General features: G+C 41.3%; 1 protein-coding gene across 4 annotated transcripts in view; it reads right to left on the bottom strand.

The window, feature by feature from the left end:
* Positions 1-1,581: 1,581 nt before the first annotated feature.
* Positions 1,582-14,614, bottom strand: part of DPP6 (dipeptidyl peptidase like 6) — a 559,441-nt gene continuing 546,408 nt past the window's right edge. For all 4 annotated transcript variants that reach the window (XM_033009667.2, XM_042801789.1, XM_033009666.2 and 1 more), the window contains exons 19-26: positions 12,926-12,995; positions 10,786-10,980; positions 9,990-10,044; positions 8,975-9,080; positions 8,061-8,119; positions 5,520-5,592; positions 5,347-5,420; positions 1,582-3,821 (exon numbers count right to left, since the gene is read on the bottom strand). In XM_033009667.2, coding sequence (XP_032865558.1) covers positions 3,675-3,821; positions 5,347-5,420; positions 5,520-5,592; positions 8,061-8,119; positions 8,975-9,080; positions 9,990-10,044; positions 10,786-10,980; positions 12,926-12,995 — 779 coding nt within the window. In that variant the 3' untranslated portion in view covers positions 1,582-3,674. The remainder of the gene's footprint in view (positions 3,822-5,346; positions 5,421-5,519; positions 5,593-8,060; positions 8,120-8,974; positions 9,081-9,989; positions 10,045-10,785; positions 10,981-12,925; positions 12,996-14,614) is intronic.

Below are 14,614 nucleotides of genomic sequence, written 5' to 3' on the forward strand. Positions count from 1 at the left end.
AGCTCATGGGCAGAGCTTGGATGGGTTTATATGCTCCGTGCCCAAACCTATAGACAATTACAAACATGGCTGGCTGCCTGGCTTTGTTAATTAGCTACCAGCAATGCCTCATTTTTCCCTCTAGTGGTTTTCTTCTGAATTAGTAGAGCACTGTTCATTAGTTCTCTTCTGCTTTGGGATGCCACAGTTGAACATTATGGCATCAAGAAATGCCAGTTAGTTGAAAGTATAAGCTTGATTTGTTTGGACAATAAAAAAAAATATTAGTTACATTTAGGTAATTAAGCAAAATAACAACAAAGCTATTTTGCACTAGTGCAATCTACCTGCCCTGTTACCAGTGCTCAAGCTTCTTGCTTCCTGATTTGCTAGCAAAGAAGATTAGAGTAAGTGTCCATAATAATTTCTCATTCTGTTGTGAAATATTAAATTTCTATTCCTGTGAATCTGGTTCAGGTGAGTTGGTATCTGATGATGAGACATCACCCTGAACAGTGACGAGGTGCAGCAAGTCAGCAGGTGCCACTGGAAAGCATCCTTGTACCTCCAGACGGCTGCTTAGCTTCACAGCCTGGATACATGTTTTAGTCTTTTACGGTTAAAAGGTCTTTAATGTCTTTATTAGGCCTAGAGACATGGGGGTTTGTACGATTTAAATCCTTCCTGAAGTTATTGCTTGAGATGAAGAAGACAGTGTATTGTAGGGTAGAGTCATATCCAAGATTTCTAATTTGAGGAAAAAATCTCCATTTTCCCAGGAAATCTATGAAATGAAAGGATTTCATTTCCAGGTGTAAAGAAGGTGTAGGAACATCCAGCTGATCTTGCAGTCCACAAAGTACTGTTACAGGGGACAGCTAAGGATGGCCCTAATTTGTCCCCTAGCTCTTTCAGTCTGGGATAGTCTCCCCTGACCCCACAGCCAACAAAGAAAAATGGGCACACGGAAAAGCTGCTGCTTGTTCGAGGGAGGTGTCTGAAGATGGCACTGGCAGGTAATACGGCTCTCCTCTTGTCCTGAAGGGCAACAAATATCTGAATTTGGGTGGGATGATTGCCTCCTCTTGCTTCCTTTCCTGATGGAGAATCATTTGTAGAAAAATCTGCTATGGCAGACTCAGTAAGTTTTGGTGTTTTGTTCCCACTTCATAACCCCCAAGCGCCTTTTGGGGAAAGGCACAATGGATGAAATGGCAAAAATCCCTTTGGTCAAGCTGTTGTACCTGACTGATGCCTTCAGGAAGCCCGTATGACACGTCAGCAGGCAGAAAGGGAGGAAAGGTGCATTTTTACCAAAGACTAGGGGTCACAGGGGTATTCTCATGAACTGCTACTTTGGGATTGAACCCATTTTGTGCTACTTCATGTTTTTCTCAAAAGCAGTCACCACTTACCACAGTAACACCATTTACCAAAGTTAGAGGCAGACTAAATGGCGATGTATATTTATTTATAAAGATTTGTTTCAATTTTTCTGATCTGCACCCTGGAGTTTGGGCTCAGTTCAGCAGAAATAGCACTTCCAGCAACATGATGCTTATTTAAGTACTTAACACTAAATAACAGCAGTAGCAACCAGAGTGGTAAAATAATGTTTTATTCCATGAATGAACAAACACTACCATGCCACATCCTAAAGTTCTTTCTACAAAAGATTGTGGACAGAGCAGATTTTTACATTTCTCAGGTCAAGTTCATTTCAGGCTTTTGAGCCTGTTTGATGTAGCAAAATCTGGACACGCAGCATTCTCATTGTCTATTTGGCATTTTGCCGGATAAAGCAGATTTATACCGTAGTTCTTGTTCACACAAAGTCGATGCACTGTAAATTAAAGAAGGTAATCAAAACCAAACTAGGTAATCTCTGTGGTTTATCAATATATTTTTCATGATGGTCAAAGTACAACCAACATTCAAAGCTTAAAATAAAGATAATAAAAAGGACACACTAAAGAACACAATGGAAACATCGTCATTGCTGTCAGGATGTGAGTTTACCCACAGTACTATGTAAAAAGTAGAAACCGGTATTGACATCCAAGCTGTCAAAACAAGAAAAGAAATTACATTAATTGTTATAATTCCAAGCGAGTACTTCTAAAGAGTCCTGATCAGCAAAGAACTGTTATCGCATGCATGCCGAACACAAGACTAATATTGGATCGGGGACCTGACGAATAACTGACTTACATTCCTTTATATACAACAAAATGAAATATACAGTATTAATACTGGCTGTACATTTGGTCAGAATATTTTACAAGGAGCGACACTAGTCAAAATTCTTATGATGCGGTAAGTGGAAGTGAATGAAGGTTAGATTTCTTTCTGGGAGTTGAATGTTTTCACGAGAAGTTTTAAAAGTTGCTTTGCACTGCTGTAATGAAATGTTAGACATTTTAAAGCAAAAATGCTCCCATTTTTTTTTTTTCTTTCTTTTATGCTTGGCAAAACCAGTGTGAGCAGAAGAGATAATTAAACATGTTTGGAATGCGCTAATCATTGACCTGGAATAAAACTAAGCCACAGACAGCATGTGCAATAAGTCTCTGCACATTGGTTCTGTTTAAATGGCTTTATGAGATGATCTGTGAAGTATCTGGTACAAATTCCTGCTACCATAGCCTCATCTAGCCTTTTTCCAACAGGCTGCCAACCAATTGTTCCAACACTAAATGAAAAAAAAAATAATTGTGACTGTCGCATATTTTTCTGAAGTACAATAAAAATATCTCAATGTTAAGCTGATTTAGCTTATTTATGTGCATATTTTTCAAGGCTTACAAAGAAAATACTCAATCTTGCAGGCAAAGGCTGTGCCGGGAACATGAGAGTGAGATTTCCTTTGCTTTAGTCTAATAGATTTTTTTAATGTCTGGGTACCTCGACCCTCATGGTCTCTTTAGACTCCCAAGGTCTAAAGTGAGTTGGTTAATTCAGTGTGTTTTTTCCCCATCCAGAACAAGTTGAGAAGCTAATAAGGTAAGCATGAGACCCAATGAAAACAGAAGTAAAAGCTATGCAAAATTAAGAAACAACTACAGGAAGGTAAAGATTGGTGTAACTATAGTGATATTTTGTACAATTGAATTTGTGTGTCCTGTAGCAATGAGAAACCTTCTGAACATGGGAAAGAGCAGGCAAATATGTATGAATCAGTATCTCTTAAAATAATTGTGCTATAATCTTTTCCATGTATTAGGTTAGATCTTTTTCTGACACAGTGTGATGCTAACTATAGTAACCTAAATATGGATGACAGATTTCACTGCTACTGCTTGATTGCTTGAATGCAAAGAGACATTAAATCTTCTGGTCCTCAGAGTGGTTTCTTGGGGTGTTCCTTCAAGTTCAATGTCTTGGCACTGTCATGCTAAAAGTCACTTTGTGGCAAACAAAAACAAAAGAAAATAAAGGGGGGGCGGGAAAAAAAAACAAGAAAGAAAAAGAAGATGTTGGTTGTGATGGACTAATTTCAGACAGCAGTTTCTGCTGAGTTCACCATGCTTAATGTTCTTCCATTTAGGAAGGAGTTGCTGTCAAGTAAAGCAGATGAACTGCTTTCAGTTTTCTTTAAATACATGCTAACAACGTAACATCTCTTTCTTCAGGAAAATGATCCAGTTGCATATTGTTAGAGAGATCTGCCTTGTGCTTAGCACGGACAAATAGGGTTAATCGTCGTCCTCCTCCTCTTTCAGTGGGGCTACTGGGAGTTTGTCCTGAACCTGGAAACACGCTACAAAGAAGTTGACGATGGAGTTGTACAAATGCTGCTCCAATGCTGCATTGCTAAAGTAATGGCTTTCATCAGGGTAAATCTGCAAAGAAACAAGGAAATACACAACATGAGGAGCTTCAAGTCTCAGGACTGACTACCTGTATCTGCAACTCGAGCTGGCCTGCAAACCCATTGCTCCTCTTTGGCACTGCACGTCTTTCCATGGATCCACATGAAGTCTGGGGTAATTCAGGCACCAAAGCAGTCTGAGTGCAGACTTGCATCTTCCTTCAAAAAGAATTTTTCTGGGGAAGAGTTTTCTATTTAATTCCATTCTGAACAATTTCAGGCTAAGCAGAACCAGACCACACTTAAAAATAACAGCACTTGCTCCTTGTGAAAACTGAAAAAAACCCCAGTGCAAGCCTGCAAGAGAAATGGCATTAGGTTTTACTGACTAAATTAAAGGCTTTAAAGAAAAAATGTCATTAATTAAAAAAATTGAAATAAAGCTTGATGGAGAAGTAATTAAATAGAAAAAATGTAGGAAGCTAGAAATTAAATAGTTTAAATACAACACGTAACTTCTGCACATGTTGAAGTAAAGCAAGAGAATCATAATAGGTTGTCTAGACTGGGATATTGATGGGGAAAAAAAGAGTTTCTAGGGCTGGCTGCTTGCAGGCAGGACTGAGGTGTGTCACTGCTGCTCTGAGTAACTTGTTCCCTCAGGCTTCCATTCAGTCCTCAGCTAACCTTTGATGTACATCAAGCCCATTAGTGCCTTCAGGCTCTGACGTACTAACACTCCTGCACTGGGGAATGTACAGGGCACCTCAGTCATTGTAGCGCTGACCAAATCCGTGCCAGGCTCACTCCTTAGCTCCTGTGTCTGTGCTCCATCCTATCTGCCTTTGGAGCGTGATGGAGTGAGCATACCCATTGCATGAAGCTCTGCAGAAATGCAGCCAGAGGGAGCTGGTATTCAGTAAATCAAGCACTAGTAGAACTTGGGCACTGCAACACAACCATCTATACTGTGAGCTGTAGCACGGCCCTTGGCATAGGTTGAGCCTGGGTTAGTTGCGCTCTCCTGGCTGCAGCTTGGGATGTAGCAGAGGGTAGGGACCATGCCCACGGCTGGTGGATGGGGTCATTTTGGAAGTTTTAATGGCTTGTAGATGGGCCATTCAGCAAATCCGAGATGTAATTCAGTGGAAAGGAGCTTTCTAGACCAGAGTATGTCGTTTGCAGCATGATGTCAAATTTAAGTGACATTTCTCTCCTTAACTTTTCTGGCTGATTTAATATAGATCCCTGTTTCCCTGTAATTCATCCTGAATTTGGACTGTTGTTCTCAAAGAAAGTCAACACGCATCAATTCTTTAGAGACATGTCTCTTCAAATCTAATTTACTGTAATTTAATAACTGTTCTACAACTGCCTAAACCAAAATAGTGGTATCAAATAAAAACAAGTATATAGGAACACATTATGTGCTGGTGCTATTTCTACTACCAGGCTGTGCTTGCAACTGGCTTTTCAAAGCTTACTTTATAACAGCAGTTTGAGTTCAAAGTGGGAACTAACTGTTCAAATATGAAGAAAGGAAACACATACTGTACCTGCAAGCTGTAATTAGCCTTTGCCCTAATTAGGTGTGTGATGAGGTCCGCAGTATGCTGAAAATGGATTTTTTCTGTAAAAACAGATTACAATCATTAAAGAGGCAAATTTAATTAAGAAAAATCAAAGCCAGCCCAAACATATAATGAGCTCAAATGATAGGCTAACTTACCATCAGCAGTAGCATGAATGATCAAAAATGTCTGTTCCTTCAGTAATGAGACTCTGTGTGCTAATTTGGTGATCTGTGAAGGTAAAGGTAGCAATAAGATTAAAAGTCTTGCTAAAAATTAGCAATTTATATGGAGAAAATAGAAACACTCAATTCCATTTGATACTTCATCACAAGGATAACAACCAGACACCAGCACAGCATATTCTCTTGGCTACTTGAGTCAGTCTGGAGGTAAAATAGATCCCCACTCTGTCCTTCCAGGCTCAGTATCAGCAGCAGGAAGAGGTCAGAGACTCTCGTCTGTTCTGATAATGTTCACCAAGAGCCTGAGCTGCAGAACACATGGAAAATGTTAATGTGAATTTCCAGTGAATACAAAACAACGATGAAAAGTGTGCCAGGTGCTTATGCCTAAGAACTCTTCACAGAGCTGGAGTGACTTTGGCGTGGCTCAAAAGCCAACCTCAATGAGCTCTGAAAGGCCGGGGGATGTTCTGATACTAAATTCAAGTGTCCACTGCTGAGAGTGCCTTTGCCCCCGACTGTCTTTCAGATGCACAGGGGAAATACAAATCTGAGTGATGGCATATGGTACTGGGTAAGAGAAATTAAGGACTTCTCCTCTTTTTGCTGCATTGTTCAGAAGAATATGAGTCTTAAGGAGTCTCCGAAAGACTCCAGAATACTCTTGAGTGGCAAAAGGAATGTACATCTCAAAACACAGATATTACTGCTTTAAAGGGGGCAGGGAAGAATAGCTGTCTCAAATTCATGTTTCCTTCACTGTTTAAATGCATGTGCTCTAGCTCTCATTCACTTACAGGAGTTAATGTATTTTTTAGTTAAGACAACCTTGTACTAATCCTATCTTTTACCTGTTTTCACCTTCCCACTGTCTTACATGTTTTCCACAGAAGATAGACAAGTGCATCTCCAACAGCAACAGGAACTTCCATGCTTGGCTATGGAGGTCAAATTAGCCCGCTAAAAACATTGGCATGTATTATTAAGTTATGGTCACTGTCATTTCATACTACAGATTATGTATATCTCTCCTCGTTTAAAAGATAAAGCAACACTGAACATTAGAAGTGGCCCTGCATACTTCCTTGGTGCTAGAGTCAAGTTTTTGGAAATTTTGATGGATGCAGGCCTCTTCTGGCTTTCTTGCAGCTCCACACTCTGTATGGGCTTAGAAAGTGTTTGCAAATTTTGCAAGGGTGCCCTCTGATCTTCCCTTTATTGCTGGACTTAATTAATGAGTTCTCTCATCCTCAGATTACTGGCTGCAACTCTTAAGTCTTGATATTGTGTACTCACATATCTTGCACTCTGTTCTCCCCTATATGGCTCCTTCCTTTCTGCTCCCCCAGTTGTAACCTAACACATGACAATACAGCTTTTTTGGAGTCTACATCTAATCTTGAAGTATGTGACCTTCATAAAGTTTGTGTCTGGTCCATGGGTTACGAACAGTTCTTTTTCTTAAGCAACTCACGGTTCAACTGTGGTGTGTAGGAGATGTGTATCAGTTAGGGTCTGCATCCAGGCAGAGCCATGCTCAGCAGAGGGTTCAGGTGCTCTTCCTAGCAGTTAATCCCAAACCAACCAAAACTATGACTATTTGTTTAGGCCAGCTTTTCAATGCGCAGAGCGTGTGGCAACACAAAGCTCTCATTCTGGAGCATTTACCTCTACTGACGTGCCTTCACATTTCTAAATGGACTAAAAGATCTGGCAGTGATCTAGAGATCATGAGTGCAAAATCTGAGAGACAATGAACTCAGTACTTAAATGGCTGGGAAAAGCTTCCACTGCAGGGGCACAGGGTGCTTCCTGCCTTCTCTGTAAAAATAGTTTCAAACCTTTGATGCCTTCATGTCTTCTAGCTGAAGACAAGGCTTAGTAGGCTTAACAAAGTTTTCTGTATAACAATTTTTGTTTGTGTGACTATTCTTTATTAGGCTTTTCTTCCAAGTAATCGAAAGAAGATATGAACCAACTGATCCCATCACACATATTAAACAATAACTTCATTAATTGCTGCCATGTCTCTTTTTCCATGTCCTGCTCAACTCTGGCACAGAGTTCTGGCTACCGGAATTATCACATCTGTGCTTGCACTGAAAAAGCCAAGGGAGGCTGAGCTTCACTTGACTTTAGGTCAAACATACTTCAGAGACAATCAAATTAGTGAGACCATTGGGATGAACTCTAAAGGAGGTCGTGACATTGTGTCCACTTGGGCACATGAGAGTCACTCAGTGTCAGCTCTTTCAATCTGTAAAACTGGAATAACTGTATTTACCCAATTTAGAGAGGCAGACATGAAGGCTAATCAATAAGAAACATATCCATCATTACTATTAAGACAACAAAAGCAGTGTACAGGCTGAAATACACCTTGCTGTCTTTTAAACATAGCGTTTTACTAGTCCATCTTGCATATCCCTTTTTTGTCCCCAAAAGAGAATACATTGAGGAGAGTTAAAACCCTGTTCACATTTTATCGGGGAAATGCAGTGTCCATGCACTTACCTCGTATGCTCTGTTATCAATCCCATGCAAGCCCAAGTATCTTTCAGAAAAGGCAGAAGCTTGAAAAGAAAAAAAGAAAATATCTCTTTCAGTCATAAGTGAGTACATTGGTGCTTCCGAGACAAATATTGCAAATGCTAAAGAAGGCCTTCTTTTCTAAAATTGCCTTAGTTACTCAGGACATATTTCTAGAAGTTTTTGAAAATTCAGTAAGAATATGTATGATACTACAGTCTTTCATTACCAATGTGTACTTAGGGTATCTAAATAAGTTACAAAAGAGCCTTTTTTTACCCTTAATGCAACCCAGGTATGAGAGGAGAAGAGCACTATCGTGTTGCGTTCATTTCTCCTTTCACACGCGACCATTTCCATCAACAGACTACTGTAAGCTTCCGTTGGTCTCGGGGTTAACTGTATGGGACCTTAAGGCTGGCTTAACCCCAGTGACTTTCCTGGCAGCCCCCTGATTTTCGCTGGCACTAAATGCAAAGGGAACTGGTGTCCCCAAGAGAAAGGACCATCATGTGCAGTGGAGTATTGTCATCAGAGAGAGGACGAGGCAGGCAGGGTGGACCACAGCTCCCATGGATGGATGGTTCAGGCAAAAAAGAAGCTCATTCAAGGCAGTGGTGCAGGTTGATGTCAGAGGTTAGAGGGGTTTAGAGCCAATTCTCCTTTATTTAAAAGGAGTGAGTAATAAAAGTTGCTTTATTACTCTGACCACCATGGTTGGTCCCGCTGGTGCAAGCAAAACTGCTCTTCAGAGACAAAAAAGGGTTTATAGCTAGTCCTAAGAAGTCACACAATGCAAAACAGGCAGGATCTTGGAGAAGAAAGAGAAGATAAGTGGGAAAGTCTAGGGCAGACACATCATTTGTGGTCAGGTCTGTGGGCTCTGGGATGGGGTTTACCATATAGTTTGAAGTCTGTCAGTGGGGAAAGAGCAGCTCCACAGGCGAACACCTGGTTCTCTTCACCAGCTGGAAGCATGTAAGTGCTCAGGTAGCCACCATAATCCTGGAACACAAATGGGGCGGGGGCATCAGTGGTCCTGCCATGAGGTGCTGCTGCTTTTGGGTACAGGAACAGGGCAGCTGAGACCTTGCAGCAAACCCTCAGTCATTATAGAGCTCTTAATACCTTGCCCTGAGAAAACATGAAGTAAGGGACATCTCCCTGGTCTCAGCAGATGTGGCTGAAGATGAGCTCTATACTTGTTGAACTCTCCTGAAGGCAGGAGGGTTGTGTGCTCAAGAACTTGCTTCTTTGCATCCCAATTTATGGCTGTAGGTCTAATCAGATATGTTACCTCTCCAAAATATTACCCTAGCCTTTTGTTATTTAAAATGGATATCACAATTTCAGCATCTGCCGTCAGTCTGTTAACAATTCCTTGCAGAGATGCTGCTGCATGTACATTTCTCTTCACCCACTCTAAGCCTGTATCTCCCACAATAAACAATTTCTACTTGCAGTCCCATTCTCATTTCAAAATGTGTGTACTTTGCAATTGCTGTTTCCCAGCTGAATGCACGTTGCGGTGTGAATCAGCCTCAGAAATCAATATTGTTGTTGTACATTTGTACGACATGAGCTAGATCTACCCACATTCCCATAGGCCTTAAGAGACAAGGTGAAAACAAAATGATAGTTTGCAAGGGCAAAAATAATTAATTATCTGACAGTGTTTTTCTGACAAATAGTCACTTTCTGCACTTGGAAGTTAATTTAAAAAAAAATTGATGAATACATTGATAAAATGAAAGCTTTCATCTTTAGCATCTCTGAGCAAGAAGCAGTCTATCTCAAAAATAAATAATAATAAAAAAGTCACCACTGACATATTCAATAAATCAGGATTTAGCTCAGTCGCTTAGCCACATCAGCCAACTAGAACAGCACAGAGAAACAACGGGAGAACGTTACCTTCCCAAATACACCGACTCGCATTTTATCAATGTAATGCTCCTTCAGCATTGTCCTAGAACATGAGAGAGGAGAAACAATGGGTTAAAAATATTTTTCCCTTAGATATAGTGAACATAGTGTGATTTTTATAAGCTTGAATTTGGGGTGGCCACAGAAGAATGATGTAGACAAACTAAAGTCACACTGCTACACTCCGCTTTCACATGAGTCTCTGTTTGATTTAATCTTGCAACCTGTTGTTTTGGAATTGACCAAGCAATGGCAACAAATAACCTGCACTACCTCTGAAAGTCATAATAAAGCTGATGCTATTGCACTCCTCTGATAGTGTTTTTATCATGATTATGTGAAGTATAAATCTAACATGAAGACAGGATTTGACATTTAGGTTTTTGCACTGTTTTTTCTGTTTTAAAAAGTTTAAGGGTTTAAAGATAGATTTTTTTCCAACTACCAGGCTAGCAAAAAAATAATGTAAGAGCTGATATTCAAGCTTACTTGTTTGTAGCTGTATGACTGTACAGAGCTAAAAATAAATAGGATTTGCTTTGAACATGTGATACAGTGCTCTAATTTAGCTCTGTTTAAGGCGTGTTTTTCTCCCTCTGTACTGGCTGGCATGAGCTCTCTCTCACCAGCCACCACTCGGTCACAGCTGTATGACTACACTGTCCTTCCCTCCCATCTCCTTGCTCTACCCTGTTGCTTTCACCACGAAAGCAACCAGGACCTATGACAGTCTTGGGTTAATTATCATCAGTGAATTAATTTCTTCAATAACAGTGTCATTCACCGGACAGCTTCCAACTGATCCTTCTCTTCCAAAAGGCCCAGCCTTCTCTTAACCTCGTGCAATAGCTTAGTGCCTTGGAAGCCACTCCCGCGGCCGTCGAACTTCAGCACGATGGCGTTGTGAGAGCTGACCATGACGCTTTCCCACGTCACCTCAAATCTCTCCGTTACAATCTGGCTGCCAGGCGTCCCGTCTCTGAAACAGAAACAGGTATCAAGCAAAGGCAACACCACCAAGCATGGGCCAAACGCCCTCCCCAGGCCCATGAGCTTGGCGTGGCAGTGAGGACCCACATGCACTGTAAGGCAGTGCTGATTTCAAGAAGGGGGGACCCAGTCTCTGCAGCAATGACCTGCAGAAGGCTGGTTGTGCGGGATGGTTTTTGAGGCTGGGGTGGAGGCTGCAGGCTGGTTTCTGCCTCCCTCCTTGCACAGCAACTATTGCTGCGCTAAGCTGAGCTTTGAACAATCCTAGCAAGCACATCACTAACCGGGCAGGATTTCTGCTGTGAGTAAACCCGGGCAGCAGTGCAGAGGTCAGTGGACTTTTCCCCATTTATGCCTGCTCTAATCTATAGATATTTTCTACAGGGATTTTTCTGGTGGAGGGGTTTCTGTGAGGAGTCTGGCTTTGGGGAGTGCTGGAACTGCCTAAATATGTTGGATGAAGCCTGCAGACATCAGTCCCTTTCCTTTACTGGGGTTTCATTTACTGCCCCCCTTCACCCAGTCCGAGCCTTCCCTCTCCAGTGGGCTTCTCACAAGTGGTTGTAGATGGAGCTGCCAATCACTTCTGTCACCACTTCTTCACACAAGTATAGAGGGAAAGAGCACTTTTAAAGTGATAAAACTGACATCTTAAAAATGCTCAGGTTGGCCCAAAATTGGTGGGTAAGGGTAAGGAGTGGGCAAGTCTCCCTCTTCACCCTTCTTCTTCAGGCCCAGTCCTGCACAGAGAAACTGTCTTGAGAAATGTTGACCCCACTTCAACAGACATCTAGGAAAAATCATGAGATGATGATGATGATTATAAGGAGTATTTTAGGACTGGGATTACTGTAGAGACACTGGTACTTCCATCTACTTCTTGTCCTTTTTGGGGTTCTCGGAGACATCAGGCAACTCACTGCAGGATTTTAATGTGCATGTGACTTCAGTCATTTGCATTTATTCGAGCACATCCAGCTTCAGAGGCAGCCTAATCAAGTGCTGTTAGCTTGATGAGTACCAATCTTCCTCAAGCACTTGTATAATGAAGTACATTTTCTCTGCAGTAATTTTGTGATGTAACGACATGCTTATTGCAGTGTTTTTGTCCTTCATGGAGGGATGTGCAGGATGGTGTTCAGGCATTCGTCAGGCATCCATCACTCCTGCAAGAGGCTTCTCTCTCGTGGGGTGCTCCCTGGCAGAGATCAAGCGATGCAGTGGGAAGCAGCAGGGCCAAGCAGGTTCTTCCAAGGTCAGTGCCTTCCCTTCCCCAGCTTCTTTCCAAATTGCCAGAAAAAGACTCAGTAATGTGTATTATTATTACTAAATGTTGCATAAAGAAAAACCCATCTGCTATGCCTGCCAGGAGGAAATCATACCTACCTAATATAAATGCTAACGTCGTGGAGATCTTCAAAGGTTTCTAGCTCTCTCTTTACTGTCACTTCAGGGAACATCAGCATGTACATGGGAAGGATTGCTGCATGAGGGCATCTAAAATTTAAGCTGTAGTAGGGCTGACTGCACCTCATTCTAAAATTACCTGTTACGCACAGGGTGAGTGCCCTAAGCACTGGGACAGAAAGTCAACATCCATCTTTTATTCCTCCTTCTCCTGTTTTTGCCACTAAAATTATTGACTTGCAAGTGTATGTGGGGCAACTACAAAATCCTAGAATTTACTCTGCAGGATTTCACTAGGGTACCCTCTTGGGAGCTGAAACTCTTGGCTCAGACACGGGAGAGAGGGTACGTATATCTAGCCTCTCCCAGCTCCAAGGTGAGACAGAGGGTAGGGACCAACGTGCTGGATTTAGGTGCTAAAGTAGTCTGTCATTCATTGTAAAAAACATATCTTAAAAGGCCCTGATCACGTCCAAGGTTTCTACACTAATAATGTGAACAGAAAGAAAGGACAAGCAATAACTTACACAACCAAAAGCAAGGGGTAGTGCGCAGTGTCCGAAAAAGTTGCTGGCTTTAAGATCTGCATTGGCAGTTCTAGGAAAAACACCACAAATAACAACATGTCTTCAGTGTGGGAATGCCGACATAATTCTAATAGATTTTTCTGGTGCTTTAGCCACTTACAAGCAGGACCAAAATGGCATTTCATCAGAGGCACTGGTAAATAACACCTTAGAAACACAGATGTTATCAAAGAAAAGACCCATATTGTGATAGCCGAGGTGACAAGAAATGTAAATCGGGAGTACAGCATGAGCTGTTCAGTCATGCATCACTTTTACAGCATCCAATTAACATCTGGCAATAGCTATAATTTTCCTTTTTGGCAGCTGGATGAGTGATGCAGCCAGAAATCAATATTTCAGGGCAGCAGAGGAGAAGGAAAATCGGTGATGAAAATTATAATTTAAAACCCAATTAAGTGTGGTGACTGGGGGAGAGAATAGGATTATTTTGCTATAATGGTATGAAGACAGATAGAGAAACATGTATTTTAATCCTAACTTCCAGAGGGCTCAATTTTGCTGTAAAACAGGAGGTAACTGTGCTGAACTCCACATCGTTATACTGGTACTGAACTAATGTAAGTGAGGGACATGCTCACCAAAACTTCATTTAACTGCTTCCTAGGGCTTTGTATCGATAGCCAAAAATGCTGCCATACAAATGCTTTCCACATTAACGAGAACACACATATTTTTAAAATGTTAACTACAATCCAGATTAGCAAAGGCCTGACAATTAAATCAGTATTAGGAGCATTTTCAGTAGATTAATACACAGATTAACCACGCGGTTTAAGTGGTTTGCTTTACAATTATTGTCTGACACTCCGCCTAATTAGTTATTCCATCTGAATGCTAATAGCTGCAAATTGGATCAATGGCCCAGGGACAGCCAAAAAGTCCATCGCTTGACTTTAAATATAACTAAGTACTACGTGCAGTGTTTGCAAGGCTGTTAAACCCAAAGCTTTGAAAATACAGGGAGGGCACAGAATAACAGCCACATGGCTGCAGCCAGCTTGTATTTATTATACACGCACATATATTTTGTAGGCTAAATGACCAGAATCACATTTCAGTGATACCTGCAGTTAAGAAATTTAGCATCAAGCTGAGTTATTCTTAATAAGCTGCCAGTGCCACTGCGAACTGGCTCATGGTGGGGATAGATGTGATCTTTATGACAGGCTCTTTCCCATCTTTTCCTGCCCATAAGGCCTGGAAATGAACATCTGTTCTTGTTATTTCATGCACTGGTTTATGTTCCTAATGCCCATGTGGCAAGCAGAACATTTTAGGGCCATTATTATCCTTTTCAAATAGTAACTGTCTCTCAGCCTTTGCTTCACATTTTATAACACCTGGTAATGGTTGAAATTAGTAACCTGCCATCCATCACACCTCACTGCTTTCATTTCACTGCATCCAATCTAGGAGGTACACTCCTTTCTTGCATGGAAAATATTATGGGTCATACTTTGAACCCAGGTTCTTTGGTTTTTTTTTTTTTTTTAGAGTTGGCACCATACACTCAAACTGGGATTTTTGGAAGACATTGCACAACTCTGAGTATGTGGATTTTCCACATATAGGTAAGATATCTGCTTACAGCCAGAGGAGATGCTTTTTGGGTTGTTTCATGTACAA

This window comes from Tyto alba, unplaced genomic scaffold, assembly GCF_018691265.1.
Source record: "Tyto alba isolate M040663 unplaced genomic scaffold, T.alba_DEE_v4.0 Super-Scaffold_38, whole genome shotgun sequence".
NCBI classification, from domain to species: Eukaryota; Metazoa; Chordata; class Aves; order Strigiformes; family Tytonidae; genus Tyto; species Tyto alba.